This window comes from Fonsecaea erecta (genome assembly GCF_001651985.1).
Source record: "Fonsecaea erecta strain CBS 125763 chromosome Unknown Scaff8, whole genome shotgun sequence".
Lineage (NCBI taxonomy): Eukaryota > Fungi > Ascomycota > Eurotiomycetes > Chaetothyriales > Herpotrichiellaceae > Fonsecaea > Fonsecaea erecta.
In genome coordinates, this window is record NW_017387251.1 from 1,544,006 (window position 1) to 1,567,163 (window position 23,158).

The 23,158-nt window shown below is 54.0% G+C and overlaps 9 protein-coding genes across 9 annotated transcripts; 3 read left to right on the forward strand and 6 right to left on the reverse strand.

The window, feature by feature from the left end:
* Window positions 1-1,724: 1,724 nt before the first annotated feature.
* AYL99_09217 (hypothetical protein) lies at window positions 1,725-3,348 on the reverse strand (the record flags this gene model as incomplete). The annotated part of the gene is made up of 6 exons (XM_018840724.1): window positions 1,725-2,226; window positions 2,279-2,634; window positions 2,725-2,810; window positions 2,860-3,015; window positions 3,074-3,125; window positions 3,187-3,348. 6 exons carry the CDS (start codon window positions 3,346-3,348, stop codon window positions 1,725-1,727), a joined length of 1,314 nt encoding a protein of 437 aa, XP_018690471.1.
* A 741-nt stretch (window positions 3,349-4,089) lies between these two features.
* AYL99_09218 (N-acetylmuramic acid 6-phosphate etherase) lies at window positions 4,090-6,283 on the forward strand (the record flags this gene model as incomplete). The annotated part of the gene is made up of 3 exons (XM_018840725.1): window positions 4,090-4,325; window positions 4,402-4,855; window positions 4,931-6,283. The coding sequence occupies 3 exons, from the start codon at window positions 4,090-4,092 to the stop codon at window positions 6,281-6,283; spliced, it is 2,043 nt and encodes a 680-aa protein (XP_018690472.1).
* A 372-nt stretch (window positions 6,284-6,655) lies between these two features.
* Window positions 6,656-8,276, reverse strand: AYL99_09219 (hypothetical protein; the record flags this gene model as incomplete). Its single annotated transcript, XM_018840726.1, has 4 exons — window positions 6,656-7,099; window positions 7,157-7,881; window positions 7,934-8,044; window positions 8,129-8,276. 4 exons carry the CDS (start codon window positions 8,274-8,276, stop codon window positions 6,656-6,658), a joined length of 1,428 nt encoding a protein of 475 aa, XP_018690473.1.
* Window positions 8,277-8,774: 498 nt separating this feature from the next.
* AYL99_09220 (NADH dehydrogenase) lies at window positions 8,775-9,161 on the forward strand (the record flags this gene model as incomplete). The annotated part of the gene is made up of 1 exon (XM_018840727.1): window positions 8,775-9,161. One exon carries the CDS (start codon window positions 8,775-8,777, stop codon window positions 9,159-9,161), a length of 387 nt encoding a protein of 128 aa, XP_018690474.1.
* An 823-nt stretch (window positions 9,162-9,984) lies between these two features.
* Window positions 9,985-11,496, reverse strand: AYL99_09221 (hypothetical protein; the record flags this gene model as incomplete). Its single annotated transcript, XM_018840728.1, has 2 exons — window positions 9,985-11,178; window positions 11,245-11,496. 2 exons carry the CDS (start codon window positions 11,494-11,496, stop codon window positions 9,985-9,987), a joined length of 1,446 nt encoding a protein of 481 aa, XP_018690475.1.
* Window positions 11,497-12,659: 1,163 nt separating this feature from the next.
* AYL99_09222 (hypothetical protein) lies at window positions 12,660-14,089 on the reverse strand (the record flags this gene model as incomplete). The annotated part of the gene is made up of 3 exons (XM_018840729.1): window positions 12,660-13,304; window positions 13,382-13,426; window positions 13,487-14,089. The coding sequence occupies 3 exons, from the start codon at window positions 14,087-14,089 to the stop codon at window positions 12,660-12,662; spliced, it is 1,293 nt and encodes a 430-aa protein (XP_018690476.1).
* A 2,175-nt stretch (window positions 14,090-16,264) lies between these two features.
* Window positions 16,265-17,412, reverse strand: AYL99_09223 (hypothetical protein; the record flags this gene model as incomplete). Its single annotated transcript, XM_018840730.1, has 3 exons — window positions 16,265-16,701; window positions 16,779-17,235; window positions 17,305-17,412. The coding sequence occupies 3 exons, from the start codon at window positions 17,410-17,412 to the stop codon at window positions 16,265-16,267; spliced, it is 1,002 nt and encodes a 333-aa protein (XP_018690477.1).
* Window positions 17,413-18,040: 628 nt separating this feature from the next.
* AYL99_09224 (hypothetical protein) lies at window positions 18,041-18,560 on the forward strand (the record flags this gene model as incomplete). The annotated part of the gene is made up of 2 exons (XM_018840731.1): window positions 18,041-18,241; window positions 18,294-18,560. 2 exons carry the CDS (start codon window positions 18,041-18,043, stop codon window positions 18,558-18,560), a joined length of 468 nt encoding a protein of 155 aa, XP_018690478.1.
* Window positions 18,561-22,060: 3,500 nt separating this feature from the next.
* Window positions 22,061-22,893, reverse strand: AYL99_09225 (hypothetical protein; the record flags this gene model as incomplete). Its single annotated transcript, XM_018840732.1, has 2 exons — window positions 22,061-22,707; window positions 22,836-22,893. The coding sequence occupies 2 exons, from the start codon at window positions 22,891-22,893 to the stop codon at window positions 22,061-22,063; spliced, it is 705 nt and encodes a 234-aa protein (XP_018690479.1).
* Between the last annotated feature and the right edge of the window lie 265 nt (window positions 22,894-23,158).

Below are 23,158 nucleotides of genomic sequence, written 5' to 3' on the forward strand. Positions count from 1 at the left end.
CTAACTGTCTTCCACCGGAGGAAGGGAGGGGCACGTCCAGGAGGAATTTCAATCGCCAAGCAATGAGTGGCCTTGGCGAGCCAACAGCAGCAGCAAGGCCTTTTGGTCCCTTGCTGATTGATTGACGGATCGTCGTCACAGCGCGCGACCTTTGCCCTGTAGCTCATGCAGTGTTGTTGGCTTCTTTATCGCTAGTTGAAGTCGCGTTGCGGAATTGAAATCGACGCGGGCGAGGAACCACTTCCGACTGTATGGACCACTTCGGAAAGACGATGGGTGATTCCAGTCCTGTTCGATCGGATTGGGCTGGTTCTTTCCCTTGGCTCTGCGTTGCGTGACAACTGATGGGTATCCGACGTGGTGGTTCCGGCGTTGCAGTAGCGAAGCTCTTTCTCCAGAGCTGTCTGACAAAGATGTCGCTAAGAGTACTCAACTACCCAACAGACACGACACTTTTCCTTCTTGAAAAGAACATCTGCACCATACGTCGGATGTTATGGTCGCTGAGCTTTCGGCGTGGAACTCGGCAGTCGTGTCATCTCGGCGCCCGGTGCTCGACCCGCGAACATCCCACCCTTACAGCCCTCGGGTTTTGCTCTCGTCGAAGCCCAGGCCCTCGACCTCTCCTTTCTGGCCCTTACCCATCTGCTCGCGGACATCGAATGCGGGCCGTCCGGCGTACAGCTGGCTCTTGATGCCCCCCGCCCGGCGCCCCTTCCACCTTCCCTGCCCCCACCATCACCGCCCTCGAGTTCCAAGCTCGTTGAAATGGGTGCGTTGCCGCGAAACCGTTTCCGCATGTCCACGAGTCCGCGCCGACATTCCCGAAACCCGATTTTGAGCTGTTGGCATTGCTCGGGCAGGGTTTCGAGCAAGGGGTGGGAAAGGCACTCGACGGGGGTGTGTCGCTGTACGAGAATGCAGTCGCTGTTCTGGAGGCATTGGGCGAGGGCGTCGCCTGTCAGACGGGGGAGAAAAGAGGACGTTAGTAACACACATATCATAGGTTGAGGGAAGCAGAGAGCAAAGATGCAAGGATGTACCATGTGGCGGGAGAGAACGAACGTACGGATGTCTTTACACGAGGACGGCATTGTGGACACAGAAAGACGCGGCCAGCTGGGTCTGGAGAGGCGGGAGAGGTAGACAAAGCGACTGGGTGTTTGTTGATAGACTCCTTTCTCTTGATCCAAGGGAAGAGAAGCTACAGCAGCATGAGGATTGAAGCTATTAGCTATTAGTTATGATGATCTGAGCATCAGTTGATTCTTTTGGGGGAGCATTAAAATGTTCTCCAATTTGCGGAGTCGGCAGACTTGCCCCTTTCGAGCGCCACCACGAGAATGAGAGAGAGAGAGAGAGAGAGAAAAAGGCTCGACCTTCGACTGTGTGCGACACAGAGACAGTCTTGTGACTGCTCGACAATCCTGTCCATTGGGAAGAAGCACGATGAAGCTGGTAAAAGGGTCACACGCAGACCAAGCGTGGAACTGACCATTTTGCTGGCAGAGATTTCTCTCACAGAGGTGGTGGATGTACGTAAGCATATTGATATGAGGTTTGATTGAGGTTTACCCTTCCATCCTCAGTTCAACGTATATTGAGGCCACTTCTTCTTGACAGGTCAGGGTGAGTAAGGTGAGTCAAGTATATACATACATACACCTATATACGTCGACCCTCGCGAGTGACTACCTCACTTCGAACGGGAACGTCGGAACCGATCACTGTTTGTCCACCCCTTCTTCAACTTCTTGAATCTTCAGCTCCAGGTCCTGATCACGCACGGGCTTCTCAATGGTGATGGCCGTGACGGTCCAGACTGTCGGCAAGACGATGATCAACGAGCCCATCGACAACCCCCAGTTCATGCCCAGCTGCGTCATGGGACTCTTGTGCAGCGCATTGATCCTCCACGCCATGGCGCCACCGGTCGCCTGGAAGGTCTTGTACGCGCCCACGAGAATGGCCGCCCGAGAGGTCGAGTTCGACTCGGTGCCGATCAGCCAGTAGCAGAACCCTTGCCACAGGGCGTCATAGGCCCCGTAGAAGATGTACAGGAAGATCGGACCCGTCGACACCGAGCCCTGCGTGTAGTCGATATCCTGCTTGAACCCGGCAGCGAGTCGTCGGTCTTGCCATCTCTGGAACGCATATCCTCCACCCCAGATGGCCATACCGGTGACAAAAAGTACGACCCATCCCACACGGGCTCGCATCGGCCGGCTGAGAAACGGGAGATCCAGCAGTCATGCCGTTGACCTGGTTCTGCTGGTACGAGTAGAAGACGTTGGCGCAGAAGAACAGATGCAGCATGCAGAAGACGCGCCAGCTCGCCATGGTCCGCACGGCAATCTCGACGGTGGCCCTCCACGAGTGTTTCTCCCGCTCGACAGCGGCGTGGAGCTGCGCCAGGCGGATCCGTTTCGGTGAGCAAATAAAGACCCCCAGCGCCCAGCCGAAGAGCATGATCACCATCAAGGCGATATAGGTCGAGTCGGAGACCGTGCCAGACTTGGAATGGAAATTGAGCCCGAAGGACGCGAGACTGCCGACACCGCCGCCGAGATTGAAGATGATCCAGAAGACGGCAATAGCACGGCCTTTCTGAGATTCGGCGACGTAAGTTGTCATCTGCCAGTGTCTGTTAGATTGAACTAGTCACACGAGCGAGCCATCATAACAACGGCTCTCCTTGACAAAAGGGGAAGGCGGAAGGCTCACGATGGCACCCTGAACAACCCAAAGCATCGAGGCACCAATGCCCAGGATCGCACCCGACGCAATGACGAACGCGCCGTTGTCATGATCTGTCAGCTGTCAGAAAGATGCGCACCCTCGCAGCGGCGTCGTCCTTACGGTTGAAATTGAGCAAGCTGCCGCTGTACAGCGCATACGTCCAGCCACCGAGCAAAAAGCAGATCCGCGGCCCCGTGTACGAGAAGAGAGGGCCGACGATGAACAAGGCTGTGCCAGCAGTGGCGGAAAGGAGGGCCACGGTAGCATTCGCAGCCACTGTGTTGGTTGGTCAACGCATACTCTAGCTTGAACTTGTCGGTCCTGCTTCAAATACCTGTCGGATCGACTTGTCCAGAGCCTCCGAGACCACCAAGCGCATTGTACATCTATGAGGAGGTCAGCGCGTATCCCCTCGATTCCTCTCCTCGGTAGCGAACAGGTACTTACCCCAGGGCAACAGAAGCATATCAGACTAATGAGGATAATCTGAGTCCATGGGTGCGCATAAAAGGACTTGACGGATGAGAAGCGGGAGCCATCCCCTCTCTCGACATTGCCCTGATACGATTCAACCGGCTGGGCAGCCTGTGCCTCCTCTTCTTTGACCATGTTGAAGAAGACTCGCAGCCACAAACGGATAGGGTGGGAGTGTACACAATAGGTACGTCCCGCAATGGGCCATCGCCCATGTTATAAGGGGCAGCATACAGATTGGCGATATTGTCGTACAATAGTCCCCCAGATATGTCCCAGCACCGAAGGATACCGTTACCGTTACATCGACTATTTTGTTCTCCTCAATCCCAAACTCTGATTAGCCTTTGATAAGGCTCTTGTCGAGGCGAAAGAGAGTAGACCCTTTTCTTCATCTGGACGAGATCAACAGTTACCGGTACAGGGAAATCCTTCGGTTACCGGCACGCCACCAATCCCCACTCGAGCCTTTCGGAACATGTTATGAGCATGGCGGGAGATGTACCCGGGTCAGCGGGCTTCCTGTCAGGGAGGCAAGGACGCCTTTCTGCAAGCGCGTGGTTCTCCGCGTACTCCTATTCAGGTCATGCACGCTATCGTCCTTTGAAGTTGCATTGGGGATGAGTGTAGCAATCCATTATTAAATAGGATCGAAATCGCGCCTGGCCCAAGTGGACCTTCCAAGACCGAGATACGGTAGGATTTTGGAAAGGGAAGATCAAGATGTCTTTGGGCAGCGGTTGTCGAGTCCAACCCGGGGCCGCAGCTCTTGTCCGCGAACCTTTCTCAGCGTCCTGGCAATGCAGTGAATGACGACCCCGGCTTGTCCGACGATGAAGTGAAGGAAGGCAAGCAAGAAAGAAAGCAAGCAAGCCCATGGCCACATCCGAGAACTTGGTCGCATTGCAGACCGAGCAAAGAAATGCAAAGAGTCTCGATATTGATCAGGTCTCGACCGTTGAGCTCTGCCGAATCATCAATGCAGAAGACGCCACTGTTCCGGAGGCCGTGTCGAGATGCATTCCTGTTATCGCGACGGTCATTGACTGCCTAGCTGCCAGAGTTCAGGCTGGGGGCAGAGTGATATATGTTGGCGCTGGCACTAGCGGAAGGTAAAGAAAGCCATTGGTCGCGTTGTCCACAAGATCGAAAGACATTCTCATAATCTAACTGCGATCCTGGGTACAGACTTGGTGTTTTGGACGCCTCAGAGATTCCACCCACATACTCTGCCCCCGAGGGTCAGTTTGTGGGCATCATCGCCGGTGGAGATGCAGCCCTGCGACACGCGCAAGAAGGTGCAGAAGACGACCTGGACGCCGCCGTCCGAGATCTGAAGGCGCTTCACATGGACGGAGCCGTTGATTCATTGATCGGCATCGCCGCGTCTGGTCGCACGCCTTACGTGCTGAGCTGCCTGTCCTATGCTAAGAGTCTCGGTTGCGCGACGATCGGCGTGGCTTGTGCCCGGCCTTCTGCCATGAGCACCAGCGGCGACGTGGATTTCATGATTGATGCCGTTGTCGGACCTGAGGTTGTGACGGGCAGCACGAGAATGAAGGCCGGGACGGCGACGAAGCTGGTTCTGAACATGCTCAGCACGGGGGTCATGATCAAAATTGGGAAGACGTACGGAAACATGGTATGAAAATCAGAGCCCACCGTCGTCGTATCGGATAGGGGGAGAAGATGCTGATCAGATGCTGATCCGATTCAGATGGTCGATCTCAGAGCGACAAACTTAAAACTGCAGCAGCGATCGCGAAACATACTGCGCACCATCTGTGGCGCTCGATGTCCCGACTCGGACGCAAGTTTAGATGCCCTCCTCTCAAGCTGCCAGGGAAGCGTCAAGCTCGCCATTGCCACATTGGGTCTAGGGACCTCAGTCGCAGAGGCGAAGCAGCGCTTGCAAGAGGCGGGCGGCGTCCTGGCTAGTGTCCTGAGGGAGCCTATCAATGGATGTGTAAAGGGGCAAACAGCAACAACGACGACAGACAGCAGCCATGCTCCAGAATATGTGCTTTGCGTGGATGGCGGTGGGAGCAAATGCGCCGCCGTCGTGATCTCTACAGACGGGCAAAGAGGATACGGCGAAGGACCCGGTTGCAATGTCACCGACGTCGGCGTCGAGGCTGCCATTCAATCGATATCTGTGGCGATCCAAAGAGCATGCGATGACAGGCACTCCAGAGCCCGAGCCGGGGTACCGTGGACTCCTGACCTGTTCTCATCTGTCTGGATCGCCCTCGCCGGCTACGACCGGAAAGAAATCGCAGCCACCGTCGACCGCGTGCTGGCACAGCTCTTCCAGCGGCCCCTCGGTGCCACATTGACCGTCACCAATGACATTGAACTGCTGGCGACGTCAGCAGCGGCGAAACACGATAGCGACGCGGCAATTGTGCTCGTCGCCGGCACTGGATCAATCGCAATGACTTTCAAGCGCCAGGAGGGGGGCCGATTCGTCCGCGTCGGCAGGTCAGGAGGTTGGGGTCATCTTCTCGGCGACGACGGCTCGGGCTTCGATATCGGGCGACAGGCCATCCGTCTTGCACTGTCCGCCGTTGACGAAATCAACAACAACAATGGCCAACCCAGCTTAGACGCGGACAAGGCGCGGCTCCGCACCCCGACCGCGCTCGTCCAGCGAGTGTGTGACTCGCTCAGCCCCAGCAGCGGCGGGGACACGGGGGACTTGGACTTACTGAGCTCCGTCCTATCCCCTTCCTCGGACGTGGAGAAGAAGAAACAGATCGCGCAGGTCGCCCGGCTTGTGATCGACGCAGCAAGCATAGAAGGTGATGTACAAGCAACAGACATCGTCCGAAAGGCCGTCCAGAGCCTGGTTAAGCTGCTGGATCCACTCACCGGGTCGGGACAGGCTGATATCACAGCATCCAGCCTCGTGTTGGCCGGCGGCTTGATGCAGAGCCGGGCGTTTGCGGACGCATTTCAGGAAGCCCTGTCCACGACCGGGTTCCAGTTCAAGCATGTCGAAGTGGTCCAGCAGCCGGCGATTCTGGGCGCCGAATACTTGGTGCGAATGCAACAACAGGGCAGAGCTTGAACATATAACGAACGACCTGGGAAAGACAAAGTGGACGGATATCAATTGTACGCCGATTCAACTGCCTTTATGCGCGTGTATCAAGAGGCGGTGGCCAGGTGGACGAGATTTACCAGCGATTGATTCGAGTCGGCAGGACAAACAGCACGACATGGATGTAGATAAAAGTATGATCCGAATCAATGTTCTATCCAAAAGATTGGTCTTCTGAGTCCATCGCCTTTTCATTCAAAGCTTTTGTATCTAGAGAGTCCCTTATATGCCCCCGTCCATCCGTCAACGAAGCCCATAGAATACATGAAGTCCTTCTCCCGCAGTGGAAATTGTCGCAAAGCACGCTTAGAGCATAGAGAGGAAGGTCGTCACGACTGTTCACCTCGGGCTGCTCACACTCAACTTCCTCCGCCGCTCGGCTTCCTCCTTTGGTGGCTCGCAGTACAACCACACCAGAACAAAGGCCACGAAACCCACGATCACGCTCCACAAGCCCCCGATCCACGGCCACGCACCACTAATCGCCCAACTCCGAGGCCACTCGTCGTGGGCAAAGTGTCTCACGGTGACCTGTCTCTTCTCCTCGATGTAGGTGAGGAAGGGTCGCTTGTAGTTCACCTTGAACGCGAAGATGCCGTGTTGGTCCGGAGTCGTAAATGTCGTACTGAAGATGGTGCTGTTAGGCGTTACAGAGGATGGATGGAGAGGGATGCGGTGGAAGGGGGAGAGCATGGTGAACTCGAGCTGGAGAGCGTCGTCGGTTGGAACAGTGAAGGGAATGTAGTGTGTGCGGTCGTACTGGCCGATTTCGATGGAGAATTTCTAAAGAGTCTCGGTCAGTGGAAGACAGCCCATATAGGGACAAGAAGAGGCACTCACCACGTCATTTTTGATTCGATAGATGGCCGGATCGTACTCGCTGATCTGCGTCGTGTTCTCACCAGCCTTGATTGGAGCCTTGATCTCGTAATGTTGGATATGGAAGACCTTGAGGACGCCGACCTCCTGGAAGGTCCACTCGGTCAATTGCCTCGCAAATTCTTTGTTGGCAGTCTTTGCAGTCTTTCCACTCGGAAATTTCACGGACGCATCAAACCATTTGTCTTGAAGCATCTCCAGCGAGCCAAGGACTGTGAATCTTGCAGAATTGCGGGCTTGCATGGCCGTCACCAGCGCCAACTGCGAGCCGGTAGCGAAGGGCTCTTCCACGCTCTCGCCCTCCTCTTTTGGGTTATATGCATATGCCGTGACTGGTGCCTTCAGAATCGGCGCCAGGAGAGGACTGGTGTTCCCCAAGGTCTGCCCGACTGCTTTGGGCACGGCTAGGGTGCCATCACCACCAAAGAAGTTGACAACATCCGGCCTCAACTGCTTCGGGCGATCGACCAGGAGGACGTCGTGCTTCTCGGCCGCAGAGACAGTGTCGTAGTTGAAATGGTCGACCACAACAGACGATTTGTCCGGAGATAAAGCGATGTCAAACTCGAGGAGGAGGGAGGAGATAGCGGAAGGGGTGCTCATGTCGGACGACAGACCAAGCAAGACATTTCCACCTGCGTTAACATAGTCAAGCAGTATCTTGGGCGTCAAGGCCGGACCGTAACCTGTTCACTCTCAGTATCTATCCTGACCCAAGTTGTAGACTGTGTTCATTACCTTTCGACTTCGGGGGTGTGAGGAGTACATGTTCATAGGCCAGCTGGCCATGTCTGAAGAGGGAGAGGTCTTCATTTCTGGGAGACTGAAAGAACAGTTTAAAGTCACGCCCTGGTTGAGAAGATCAAAATCAGCCGTGGCTCTTCCCCATCGATGCGTAACGCAAAAGAGGCTCGAATCCAAGAAGAACGATACCTTCCAGATCAGCCCAGAATTGCGAGTAGAGTCCCTTTTGCGAATCGTCTTCCAGAACGACCAGCACTCGGTCTCCCACGGCGCTTTTAGCCAGCACAGTGCTCAGCAGCGGCAGGAGGAGAAGACAGATGGAAGACAAGAGCCGCATCTTGAGAGAAGACAAGATGGACCGACCTGGTTGCCGTGCTCAACCCCCCAATGGCTTTTGCGTACTGCGGAGACGAGACGAGATGTGGTCAATTATGTATGTATTCCTTGTAGGGAAACTGGCCCGATGATCCACAGTAGCTGCCAAGACTGCGCTTGGGGACATCCATCCTGAGCTTCCCATCTACTTACTACTGCTGCTCTGCGACACCCTCCTTCAGACAACCGCCCATTGAGCCCTCCGCAGGGCGAAACAACGGGATCATCCAGGTGGACCATATCGATTGCCTCTCTCTTTAGCAGCTCGCGACCCTTCTCGAACCCGGATTGAGCTCCCACCTCACACGATCCGGTCTTGTACAGCTCAATTGCTACGCAATCACAGCCAGCTTCCCCTTCCTCCCTCCACAACCTCCTCGCCAATCCGTGTAAACGCCAGAGATTTTCCTCCAGAGTCTTCCAGGAGCCCACATTCGCCCTATCCTCTCGTCAAGCAACAATGTCCGGCGCCCCTGCACGTTTCTGGGGTCAACCCATCCGGTATCTTCGGTGGGCGGCGCACGAGAAGCCGGCAATATTCTGGAGCTGCGTTATGGGTGGCCTGGGACCTGCGACATTCGTCTTCATCCCCCCCATGAGGAGATACTTTGGGGACCAGGATCCACCGAGAATTCCGCTAACTTATCCCGGTACGTATGCGAATCCGAGAGACCTGTATCCGCTGTTGGATTACATATGTGATAAGATCCTTAAGGGAGACTACGCCGGCTTTGGTCGATGTACCAGGAAGACGGGGAAACAAACATTGAACATGGGGATATCGGGTGGCTTGGGAACGCCGGGTTTGGAAATATCAGATGCTCTACACGCCTTCTCTCTGCGATAATTCAATGGACAAAGGCACTGTGGGACGTTTGCTGACATGTGCCCCTCGATATCTAGTACCAAGCGGGCCGAGAAAGATACCGACGGGCTTCGACGACCCCGAATGAAAGCTCAAGTGTGGTTTAAGTTTCATCCAGCCGGAATCTGAAGTCTTTGGCACATCAGGTGCTCAATGGCGGCGGAGGACTGCATAGACTGCAATGGCTCTGATGATGCTGGCAGCAGAGAAGGCGATGATGGTCAAGTAATAGACAATGGCCAGAGGCACTACAATTCATGGAAAAAAGACAAGAAAACATTGAAGAATCGATTTTGGACTCAATCCCGTTTGTTTGTCCCCAGCAATTCAATCCCTGGACTGCGCTTTTCTTCTTCCCAGCAGCTCTATTCTTGTGCAATGCCGAAGCTCCTCTGTGATCTGGGAACCACTTAGGGAACGTCCGCGAAGAATGGCGCCTCGTCCAAGAACCGAACCAACATTGCGCATGAAGGTCCACCTTCTGACGTGTGGCCATTGTCGAACTGATATCCTGGTTCACGTCCGTCGCGTCTGTGTTCGTATGTGTTTGTACGCAAGTGGTGTGCTGGCTCACATCTGTCTCGTCTCTCTCTTATGCTGTTGTTATGCCCATGCTTCTTTTCCGGGTGGCCGCGGCGATCACGAAAGAAAAAAACTCCCAAAAGGAAACCCTCCCGCCTACCTCCCCCCATAGTCCGAAGGATGTTGCAACTATGTGAATACATCGGGCAAATGTACGCGACCATCCCAAGGACGGGGCCAGTGGAGGCAGCTCCTGATCGCAGTTCGAGCGATGTTAGGTTGATCACTCCTCCATCTGCATCAGGTCATCAAAGCCAGATTCAGGGATGAACATGTCGTTTTCGGAGTCCGCTTCATACTCTGAGCCGCCGCTGGCACTGTCCAATTCGTCGACTTTGGCGCGCTTCGCTGGTCGGGCGGGAGGCCGATGATTGCTGCTGCTGCGGCGGACATTGCGCTTCCCGGCAGCTTTGTCGACGATACTCTGGACCTCCATGGCCGCTTGTTCCTCCTCGATGTCGTCGTACATGCTTTGCAATGGATCCGTGGATTTGTCCGCAGCCGGATCCGGTGTGTACCACGGCATATCCTCCTTTTCGATTGCCGCACACGTCAACCAGAAGATCTCATGCTGCTCTCTCTTCAAGTGGGTGTTTTGGACCATGAGGTCTTCCACGAATCGCTTGATGTCTTCCTTGAGCACACCCATGTTGGCCTCAAGCACATGACACGCCTTGATGCTCATGGGGAAATATTTGTGGAACTCTTGGAAGTCCATGTGGGTGAGATAGGCCGCACCACCCTCATGCAGGGCAGTGTAGAAGTTCAAGCCTCCGTCAGGGGCGCGTCGGGTGCGGTCGTCGGAAATGTTCTGGGCAAACCACTGTCGGAAAAAGCTCACAGCCATCCACATGTAGATGTCACTGGAATATGAAGGACGACCGGGCTTGTCGGCTGCGGCGCGGCGCATGAACTCCGGATAATGACCCAGCATGCGCAGTTCGATGGCCTCCTTGACCAGTCCAAGTTCATTTGCCTTACGCTCCAACATCGCACGGATGTCGTCACTGATGCGATTCTTCTCCGTGTCACTGATGGTGGCCCACTGACCGATCAAATGGATAGCTGCTTCAGAAAAGATGGCAGGGGACCGGACGCGGCGACCCAGCTCGATCCAGACGTGAGGATTCCCCAAGATGGAAGTCCAAAGGACATTATCTTGACGCATCAAAGCGAGATCAGCCACATCGCGGACATGATCGATCGAACCGACAGATTCAGCACACTCGATGAGAGCAACAACGCAGGAAAGGACCGTGGCCAAGGTGCTGTCGTCGAAGACAGGCTCACGGTTGTAGAAGATGCCAAAGAGCCAATCCCACGCCCGGTTACTGTTGTCGCGGGCCTTTCCATTCTCGAGGTCTGGCATAACGATATTCATGCTAGGGCCTACCACCCGCCCAGCCTCGTTAATCTCCTGCGTTGTAGCTCATTAGCCTCTGATCTGCTGCGACGTGTCCAAGTTGAGAGGGTCCTGGTTTACCACACGGACGAACTCGCCAAACTTATTTTCGGCGGGCGACCGCTTGAATTCAAACCGGTATGCGACCGCGTTGTCGCGGCGAGCCTGGGCATTCAGGCGAGGCCCCGGCTTCGCGGCAATTTGCTGAGCAAAGAAGGATGAATGAGCTGAGAGAACCTGCGAGTGAAGTTTGTAGACTTGGGTGGACGAAATGATGATGAGGACGTCGCCGTCCAGAAACTTGGGGAAATCTGACTTGGATGGCGACGCCATCTTGACAGCGTCGAGGGAGATGTTGGCAGTATCGAAAGGAGTAGACGAGATGGCAGAAGAGGCGTACACCCTTTCAGGTAAGAGAGGAGGAGGAGGGCAGAAGGTGATGAGGAAACGAATGAAGTGAAAAGAGACCAGAAAGGAGAAAAATTCGAGGCGCAACGACAAGTCAAGGTGACTACCTCCCACTAGTGAACCGCACGCCTTGTTGATATGAAGTTCGGGTGAGGCAGTACCTTGGTGACATGGGGCGCCGGGTGACGCTCTCGATCGAGGGCACGCCGAGCAAGTGAATTGAGGTTGGCGGCCGGGCAACAACTTCACTCGTGACCCTCTCTGCCCGATGGAGCGGCAGTCACCTCTGGACCCAATCTATAGTGCTTCGACGACGCGATCACGTCTAGCAAAGGTGTATACCATGGACGCAGTCCGGCATCTCCTCGGTCTCCTCGATTCCCGACCACGGAACAATGGATAGACCTACTTGGGATGGAGTGAAAAGGCGGCAGGGGGGTTGACAATGACGGGTACCAGCAATCCAGGTTCTTGGGTAGACACGGAAGAAGGGCTATACATATAGAAGGTGTTGTGCCATTAGTTTGTTGTCATCAGTCTCGATAGATCAAACACACAAAAACACCTGTCAAGCCCCTTGAATTTCATCTCCAGCACGCCAATCCAATGCCCGGTGCTTCCATTTCCTGATTCGTGAGACCGGGTTTTGCCATGATGGTTATCAATCTTTGGGAAGAAAATCCATTTCCAGTAAATTTCAATACGCCTCCAGGATCCGTGGGCAAGACGGTGGACAGAAAAGCCCAACTCCACTAAAGTGATGCGCTGGTTGGTATCGCTCTGTAATCATAGACGGTGCAAACTGTGTTGCCTCTGAAACCTCCAATAGTTCGTGGCCGTATGAGCGCCGATGTCACAATCCGGTTGTATCCCCATGGCACAGGTCGTCATGTCAATCCGGGGCAAAACAATAACAGTGCATTTGCAATCCATGTGGCCTGTTTGTTCCAAGGCCTGCGGCACGGCCGGGCAAGAATATAGGGACCTCTGAAATCGGAATCCCGGGTGGGTTTGGGGGAGCTCCTCGCTCAGGCATAACATCATCCGGGGACATATGCTGCATGAAAAGGTCACAAGCAAGATGGCGCTCATCTTCGAGTGGTGCGTGTCTCCGGATAGCCTGGGGGATACGGACCACCCATTATATCTCCCCTTCGCGCATCATAAGACGCTGATATCGGCTGGGTGACAGGCGGTGCTGACCCTGCCGGGTATCCGGGCCGACCGTAGGCGGTCGATGGTGCGGCTCGGGTGATGGCTGATGTTGGCGGCGTCGTGTTCCCGCCATGTAACGTCCGTGGTTCTCTGTCTACTCCGTAGTACGCCGGTTGGCCCGGGGCATATCCTGACTGTTGAGAAGAAATGGCATATCCGGTATACCCAGGTTCGGGAGGATAACCCGTGGTGACGGGGATACGGCCAGTAGCCACGGGGCGGGGAGGTTCCAGGTCACGCTCACGTTCACGCTCACGCTCACGGGGTTCACGATGCCTAAGAGGCGCACGGTAATCATCCTCGTCAAGGTCCATGTCTCCGGGAGGTGGGAAGCGTCGTCGGTCTTGGATCCTTTCTTGCGAGTCTGCCAAGTCGGCATAGGAACCTGCCCGAGCCTTAGACTCGTTTGCTGGAGGTGTCGTACGGCCCATACCTCGGTTTGGTTCACCTTGTCGACGCCTTCGTTCTTTTTCGCGGAGCCACCTCTCCGACTCGTCACGCAGGCTCTGTTCCATGGCCTAGCCAAGGGGGGAAGTCGGTCAGTATGGGGATCTCATCACACGAAGGAGGGGAGGCCGCAACCAGGAATCCGTACCGTCGTAAGTGCGCGATATCCCCTAACCCAGTAACCCGGACGTCCCTAACGACAGATGTTAGCAACCCATACTTACCATGGAATGACGTGTTTGAGGCTGCATACTCGAGAGTCGACACCGGGGCGACATGTGGCATCTTGGCCAAGGAATTTGCAAATCTCGTGTTGAATCACTTCGCGTTCAATTCCTTCTCCTGGGCACCAGAATTCGGAAAGCTGGAGTTGTGGCCTTGGAGGTTCATCACGGTCCCTCATGGCCGTGTCCATCGGTATACGACGACTGGGAGGAACAGGATCAAGGTAATCACGGTCTTCACGAGGATATCTCTGGGGTAATTGTCGGTACATTGTTCCAGTGGCGGGATCTTGATAGAGCCTTTCAGGAGGCTCGACGCTACGGTTGTCCACGGTACGTTCCGGCCGAAGAGGATCGATGCTCCTGGCAGTGTTGGCCCTGGTTGGGTCTCTCGAGATATCCATATTCATGCGGTCCATCCTGAGGTCCGGGCGGGCTTCCACACGACGGTCAATTCCAATATCCATGACATCAGACATTGGCGTGTCTCTTTCTCTTCGTTCGGGGTGGTCGTCTATTATCCTTCTCTCCCGCGGTGCAGGTTCAACACGCTCGCGAGGGTCACGCTCACGTTCTCTTTCTCTTCGACGAGGCTCGCCTCCACGGTAGTCTCGTTCTTCATAACGGGACATGCTGGCGGCCGCGAATATAAAGGGGCTCCGATGTGCAAGAGCGAAATCCTTGTTCCGTTGGGCAGCAACGAAGGCGGGAACAGACAAATGGGAAGGAAAGTGGTCAGGAGAACTGTTTTGAGGATAAGCGACTGGGATTGCGTTGGTCAGGTTTCCTGTGTGGGCTAAGGCAACTCCTGGGTAATCAGCATCCACCGGGATAGACAAGTTCCAAGGAGTCCGTAGGGATTGAGGTCCAATGGGTGGGATATGGCCGGCCTGGATAAAGGAGTGGGCGACGTGATTAATCGGACGGGGGAAAAGGTAATGATGTGAAAGGGACAGGTTTTTGGAAATAGGAAAGACAGAAGAGAAGGGGAGAGGGGGCGAGTTGTGTGCGCAGTGTGGCACGCAGGCAGAACTGACGAACTGACACCAGGCGGCTTTTGGGCAGACGGCGGGTGGTTCAAGCGAGGCATTGCCACCCAATCGTTGGCCCTGGGCGGCCTTGTACAGCCGCCCAATCCAAATAAGCAGCTTGGGGGGTAACCCAGGTCACCGGTGGATGACTAGGCATGCCTACTCCATACCAGAGGAGGTACCTATGTACGAGAACGGCAGGGAACGAGAACAGGTTGCGGGATCGATGCCCCGGAGCGTACAAGGACAAACAAACAAAGACTCCCTCGTCCTCGTCCCCATTAGCTGCGTCTCCTGCTGCATGATACAGATAGCAGAGGAGGACAAACCGAGCTTTGGAGTAAGCCCAACGTCTGGCCAGGTGCTGAAACGCGAGACACCGCTGGAGTGGGATGATGATCGCACATACCGTCGATCAACAGACACCCCAGTCTAGCAGAGAAGAGAAGGTGGCATTCCTGCTATCGAATAGAAATCATGCCTATCCTCCTGGATGCGATGGATGACTTGAGAGGCGAAGAACGAGGGAGAAATCTTTCCAGTTCGTACAGTAGGCAGAAGGAGAGAAAGAAGGCATAGCAGACTGCTTGCTTATCAAAAGGACCTGGCAACTCCTCCTCCGTACCTTAGCTATAATAGCCAACTGCGGGCGTAACATGTGCTTCCCACAAGATCCTCCTGTTCCACTTACTTTCAGAAAGAAAGAGCGAAGAATGAGAGCTTCTCCGGTTTCATCGCTGCCATCATACCCAAACAACCTTCCAAGCTCATCAATGCGCCTCCCGGTATCCGCAGTCGTCAGATTACCTCGTGCCTATCCTTACCTTCGCGACCCTGCAATGGTCCTTAGACCCCCCGTGGCGGACCATGGACAAGCGAGGCCGCGCGTGGGAGGCTCGCAGCTGCCTTAGAGCTTACCGGGAGTTTATCTGTGCAGATGACTGGAAAAAGCTCAGTCTAGTGACACCGGTGAGCTGAGACGACCCCCAAACATGCCAGCTGGGACTCAAACCCCAGCCAATAGCCTCGCGTTGGGCAGCAAGACGGATGGCCGTCGCGTCTCTGTGCGTTTCTTACCAGCCAAGAGCGACGCCATGGGCCTGCAATTGGTCACCGATCATCTATCATCCGTTGGGCATCTGCTGAGTTCTTTTGGCGTTGTTGCATGTGTGACATGTCACATTTTCTCCGAATCGCACAAAGCTTATTGACCATGAGGTGAGAAGACCAAAAACCTCCAGGCCCGATGCGCTCACCGTCTATTGCATAATACTCCCGTGCTGGGAAGCCCGCTGCTGCCTCCGTTGAAATCTTATCCAAGATACCCAGAGTCAGGAGAAGACCCGGGGTTTTCAAAAGGCTAGGAGTGCAGCAGCAAGAATTGGAAAATCTACGGCTGCCCTCAAATATCAATTTCCAGACCGGTGTGGCAGGCAGGTAGGTTGTACCCAACACAACAGCTCCACACGAGCAAACACGGGATAAAATGGAGATGGCATGGTCCGACACGCAGAGGGCCAGTGGATATACACATTGGCGCCTTGACATTCGGCCTCTCTGGCTCTCTGAGAGCCCAATATCAAGATTTCGTGACACATAGGTTGGCTCCCCCCGTTTCAGGTGGTGGATGTGGTCTGAACATGCTGATGTGTGCGCTACTCGGGCGGCAAGAGGGTCATATGCGTCCGTTGCTCAGGAATGGACAAGAACCTCGGACTGTATTGCATCTGTGGAACGACTATCGCCTTCTCCGACTGCAACATGGTGCAGCCACACTCACAACTTCGACTTGCTTCCACCAGTGACTGCTTTGATGCGGAACCCTGTCCGGGGAAAATGCAGGCGGACCTCCTTTCCCTGGGCTTGGGTGCTCAGGACAACTTCATCCTCTGTCAGCCCAATGAGGCGGCCCTGGTCACGATGTTGGGTGCCTGAGTCAATGGCGACCACTTCCACTTCGGTCCCTTCCTGCAATCCAAGAGGATCCGCGGGGTCAACGCCCAAGTCCCTGTCGGCGAAGGGAGCGTTGAGGATCCGCTCCGCTGCAGCGTTGCCCTTCAATGAGGCCGGTTTCGGCGCTTGGGCTTTGGCGACCTTGAGGGCATCGTTGAACCTGGCAATCCACGCAAATACCTTGGGATATTTCTTGTCAGAGATCAACTCCCGGGGAAGAGCCCCTTTCAGCCCATTCAACCAATCAAAAGTCCAGATGGCTGGGGCCACTTGCATTAGCCAAATCGACCAGGGAAGGGCCACCCTGCTAGGTGCCTGCAGTGTACTTTTTGCTTACCTTCGATGTCGGCGAGAGTCGGCTTTTCCGTCTTGAGCACCCATTTCCGTCCATCGGCCAGCAGAGTGGTCTCGAGGAGCTTGAATCCGTTTCTGATAGCGGCAAGTGCCTCTGGTCGATTCTCGGCAATGAACTCTTTGCTCCATGGTCGGCCAGAATACTCTTCTCGGTCTTTGGTGAATTTGGGATCGTTCAAAAGCGGCATACTGGTCGGGATCAGCTGCGACGCCCGGGTGAAGAGTCCCGCCTCGATGCTCCAGATTTCCAGCAACTTCTCGATTGCCTTTTCTTCGGTGTTTGATGCACCTAGAGCACCCTCGGGGAACAATTCCTCCAACTTGCGAAGGATGATGCGACTGTCGCAGTAGACGTCACGACCTATGGTCATTACAGGGATTCTTCTGTACTTGACACCCAAGGCACTGAGATCTGGTCGGGGCATGACGGGCGGTTGTTTCTAGACCAGTGTTCAGTTAAGCGCTCGATACAGGGCCAAAGGACGAGCAAATGGCAGGCAGTCACATACACACTCAGCATAGTCCATACCCCGCAGACTCAGGTACCACAGGACTCTCCTAGCGAACGGGGAGAATGAATAGTGGTAGAGGACGATGCCATTGTTGGGGCCAGCCATCTTTGTTCAATGCTCAAAACGATCAGAGAATGAGGATCCCTCGAAAAGATAGGTCAGTGCCAATAACTTTGAGGTACTATCGTTGCCCGGATTGCCTTGGGTATGTCCTACGAGAAAGCCGAAGTTGAGTTGAAAGCTATCACTTGATTATGTCTCATTGCTCACCGCGAAAGGTCTTTGCCTCGGCAACTCCAAGAGCTGCGGGGCACGTATTAATACACGGTGAGGGAAGCTAGCCTCAGAACTGTTGACAAAGCAACGCTAGAGAAAAGTTGTTGGATGGTCACCACCTCTTCTGACCTCCTCATCAATGCAATTCTTTCGATGCCAGAGATGGCGTTTTGATGCCAATCTCTCTCCACGAAGCTGACGACTACGCAGCAACTTTGAAATCATGCCACGAACATCAGGCACATCCAGGGCAAGTTTCGTGACATCATCATCTCCACTATATGACGATAAATGTCTATTGCACGATCCCTGAGCCCCTTGTTGAGCGATAAATTGTCTCGAGGAACTCGTCCGTTTCCTTTGTCCCTAATCTCTGACAGACCACATCGTTATTAACTCCCTGAACCCGTTGACTCGAATCGTCTTAACGTTGAAAGTACCCGTTATCAATTCCATCATGGCTCAATCCGGACGCGACAGCGGAGGTGACCTCTTCGACATGGCACAAAAAGGCACAAAGGTGCCAGAAGATGCAGCAGAGCCCAGATACATTCCCTCCAAGGCACGTCCAGATCAAATAGCCTCCGACCTAGATCAGAATACCCTTGGTGGTCGGACACTTGCAGAGGCAGCGACCAACGAAGGTGACATCCCTAGGGTCAGTGCACTTCAACATCCCATCTCCCACTGCTTAAGCTGATTGTTCATAGACCACCAAAGACACTGTTGCCAACGACATTCTTACCGGCACGGGAGACTCCCTCCCCTCTCAAGTTGACTCGAAGCGGCTGCACTCGGTGCCTGGCGGTGTCACCCACGATCCTTTTGCCAAGGGATCGACAAGAATGACAGAGCATAAAACCCAGCCGTCGGATTTTGTCAAGGGCGCATCGGATGGCCCACGAACTGATCGGGCTCCAGGTCAGGAGGGATTGAGTGATGAGCAGGCGATGGACAACCTTGAGCGCAGAGGATGAGAGGAAGGAAAAGGGCGTGAAAGCATGAAAACAATTGGAATAGTATAGGCCCTCACCAGGGAAACACCTCCAAAACAGCCGTCAAAAATCCACTCAAAATACTGGTCTTCCTCATTCCAGACATGCATTGCAAAATATTATCCATCCCTTCGCTCAGGCTTCTTAAATGCCGCCTCGGGCTTCCTAAAGCAGATATCTACAAGTCAACGCAAGTTGCAGGGAAAATTCCCTCCGAATATGGCGGTAGGCGCCGCCGCTTTTGGAGGTGGTTTTCCCTCGGTGCCAAGAATGCCCGACCCTAGTCACCCCTCGTCGCAGACTTACATATTAAATCTCCACCCAAGCCGGCTTCAGTAGGACTAGAAATAGTCCCCCTCCAGATATAACGGAATCGTCTATTCGTTGCTGAAATAAGCACCAAGTACTCCGAGCATCGACAACGCGCACCCACCACTTTGGACGCGGATTGAGTATGCGAGCGTACTCCCGTGTTAAAAAGTGATTATGCTATGAGTCACCATTGCTTTTAGTTCATTAATACCGTGACCTGACATTCTCAAGGCCCCGGTTTACATTGACCCACGAGAAAGCTCCCAAATCGGTCCATCTCCCGGGAGGGTACTGATTCCCATCGACTTGACATTTAAGATATTGAAGACAATGTTCCAGCTTATATACATTTTAGAATAGATAATCAATTCAGCAACTCAAGCTGTTCATCGTCTGTGCTGCGGTTTCGCGTGGGCGAACACCCCCGTCAGGTACTTCGGTGCAGATTGACAAATAGCCGATTACAATACCGGAAAACTGATAATATACACGCGACAAGCACAGCAAGTAGCTCAGCCACCGCCACGATGCTCGCACCATTGCCGCCTCAACCACACTAACTTGCACGTGAGAAGCTGCATCGAAGAGCGGCTGCGTAGTTCAGCCACGTCTGCGTCTAGCTTGAACAGACTCAGATACCGCTGCCATTCAGCCTGACCCTGAAAAGGCAACATTTTCACTTCGAATTCAATTATTGAGACATCTTCAAATCCGGCGGCGTTCCTCCACGTACTGGATATCGCAATATTGCGGCACCTCAAGAGCCTCGAAAGCATCCTAACTCGCCCTATCAGATAGCGAATCATGCCGGAGATCTCTCCTAAGCAACAGCAACTTTAAAGCCATTGAAGACTGGGTTCTTCAGGGTGGATTTGACCACCGCGTTTGCACTTGGCTCGAGGTCTTCCAGACCGGCAGATCTCTGAGCGAACTATTCAAAGGGCCTTTCACAATCGAGGCTACCATAAATGCATTGCATGCCAGAAGCCTTTTCTAAGGGCCAAATCGATCAAAGAACGTCGCGAATACCTAGCCGTTTGAAGGGCACTGTCCAGTAGGCCAATAGCGCCGTGTACGCTTTTCAGATGATGCCATTTTGGCCGTGGCCCACAGCGAAAATTACACAATGCCGAGCCCCTGACTCCTGCATGGTGCAGCCGTTATATCCTGATTCCAAGAGGATGTCATCACCGCGCGCTTCTATCATACTGTTTAGCGTTTAAATTCTAAAAAGCGATGGCGACGGACTCCTCTCCGGCTGGGAGCGAAAGGGTTTCCTCCAGCGCCCGCTCTCGTTGCGAGAGATATTTCAGCCAAACAGACCGTATTGCTGTCAGGAACTGACATATTCCTATTACAGGCCTCGAATTCTGTGCGTAATTCGCACGATTACTGTCTTTTTTGCATTAACCCAAGCTTCAACTCCCTGGCTCAATTTGTGATACGAGAGTGACTTCATTTTAGATACCGAGAGTAGATGGGAAAGACCCCCATGAAGAAATATTCAAAACTGACATGAGCTGGGATTAGATACGGGAGCTGAGACAATGAATGGCCTCGGGAGACTCTGAACTCGGCGAAGTACTGGCTGTCATGTGCTTGGGATGGCGCTCATTCTCGTGTAAGTGCGACATCATCAGGACCTCCTACTCCCACTCTCACTCCCATTTACTTCTACACTTTACGCATATGAGCCTGGGGATCCCGTCGATGCCAAAACGCCCACAAAACTGGTTACCATGGTCCGAAGTTTGTTGCTCGTTTGGACTCCGCGAACCAATCTGTATGCATCTCTGCGTAAGGCATTGTGCAGGACACAGAGGTATCCTCATGACAGGCCAATGGCAAGCTGTGGCTCCAGCTTGTGGAGTTCAAGTTTTCCCTCGAGTGATTCGAGCAACGTTAGTAGGGAAGAAATGGTGCCGGCCGCCGGTGTGGATGGTCCTTGTCGATCAGAATTGTCCCTTGTAACCCCTTGAGAATCGGATTGCGCCTGCAAAGAAGGTTCGGGCAGTACATGCAGTCATACTACAGTCTCATGATCACTGGAAGCCGACGTTCTTCATCGGTGATATCCATCCTTGCCATCTCCGAGGTTAGGAAGTGGTAGACAAGCATTTATGGGCTCGTATCTTTTCCCTGGTGGCTAGAGCTTGTCCAAATGCTTGGTAGGCGCCGCCCCTTTTTTGGAGGCACATGCTCTCGCTTAAGTTAGTGCGTCAGGGGTTTAGAGAAAACGGGGCTCTGCCTCCCCTAAATAGTTAAGGGCACCGTGACTTTTAGGCATCGTGGGCGCCATGCTCCAAGCGAGTTCGCCTAGAACTGCGATATCTGATACTTTCTGGTACCTCAATCTCGCATTGCTCCATCCCGCTCCGCTTTCAGCCCGCCACCAAACCACAATATCGAATCTTTTGCCTCGTGAAAGAGATGCTTCTGGCCCATACTGTGACAAACGATACGCGAAGCGTAGCCGAAAATTCTCTGTACAGACCCTGGTACGAGTACCTCTACCAGCACAGTGAGACCCAATTTCCACTCCAGCCGATTCAGCCGGAGCCTGAGGGTGGTTGATATAGGTACTGGGATGATGGCGACTTCCACGCCACCAACGCTGAGATCCTCGAGTACGACTCGATCAGTCGAGGGTTTCTTTCTTCGTCTTCTCGAATATCTCGCTTTCGTGTTCATTTTTCCTTGAATCGTGTCACTCTTTCCAGTTGGCGTTTTCTTTGGACGTCTTCTTTGCCCAGTCGCTCTTTTCATTCCGGGCGTTCCAGCCAGAAGATGGCCGTCCTTCGTTCTTTTCTTTCACTTCTCTCCCTGATGACCGTTGCCATCCAGGCATCGAAGAATGAAGACGTGTTTATCACCGTGACCCAAATCAACACACACTACGTTTGCCCCTGCACGACCAACGTGCTCAAGTCAACATGGAGCCTCGACTGGGAAGATTGGGGGTCTGCAGCGACGACCTTTTCACATACAAGGAATACTGTCGCCGCTGTGAGCGCTCATTCGACGTGGGGAGACTGGGAATCAGTCGGCAAGTCGGAAACATCTTCAAAGCCGACAACGCACACGAAGAGTAGCATAACCACAAGGTCGAAGAGCCACACGACTCCTCAGTGGACGAGTCTCCATATTGTTTCCACAGGATCCGTTCCTCATCATGACCATGGCACGAGTAAGAGCAAGAGCAAGAGCACAAGCACCACCACGTGGAGTGGGACAAAGTCCACCTCGACATCAACGACAAGCTTGAGCACGTCATCATCCTCATCTTCGAGTACGACGTTGACATCCAGCCCGAGTGTCAGCACCAGCACCAGCACCAGCACCAGCACCAGCACCAGCACCAGCACCAGCACCAGCACCAGCACTTCGTCCATTCCCAGCACTACTTCATCGAGTACTACCGCGAGTACCAGTGCAACCACGTCATCTGTCTCTACGTCCAGCCTGACTTCGTCCTCGAGCACGTCGACATCTTCTAGTACTACTTCAACTACGTCCACGCCCTCGAGTACTACCACGAGCACCACTTCAACGACATCCAGTTCTCCTGCTACTACGACCTCTTCTGTCGTGTCCTCCACTAGCTCGTCGTCTAGTACAACTTCCGCATCAACCACGACATCGGTCGTCCTCACAACATCCTCGTCCACCTCGACCACGACTTCCGCCTCGCCCACAACAACTTCGTCCGCGACCTCGTCCACCACGACATCCACCACGACTTCAACTTCGTCCGAGACCTCGTCCACCACGACATCCACCACGCCTTCAACTACGAGCAGCACCACTACAACTACGACTGCGACTACGCCAGCGACCCCAACCGGAGACTGCGCGCAACAGACCAACCCTTTCACCACGACCAATGGCGATCAGTTCACCCCGTATTGCGGCGTTCTGTACTACGGCAGTATAAGTGCTGTTTACGAGCCTTTTTCAGGCGACTTCGAAGCATGCGTAGAACTGTGCTCGCAGAATGGGGCATGCACAGCAAGTATATTGCAGCTTAACCCGACTGACCCGACTAACCAGTCGTGCTACCTGGCAGTAGGATCACCGGTTGATCGAGGTGCCAATTCTTCCTACGACAGCGCTGTCAAAGTCTAGTAGATTTGATCCAGGGCTCGTCATCGCCGAAGGGTATGTTGAGGATTGGGATTTGACTTTGTCTTCCCACATGGAAGATCCCTGTAACTCGTTTGGATACATCTGGGGAAGGTATGGATATGCCGATAGCGAAGAGATTGCCA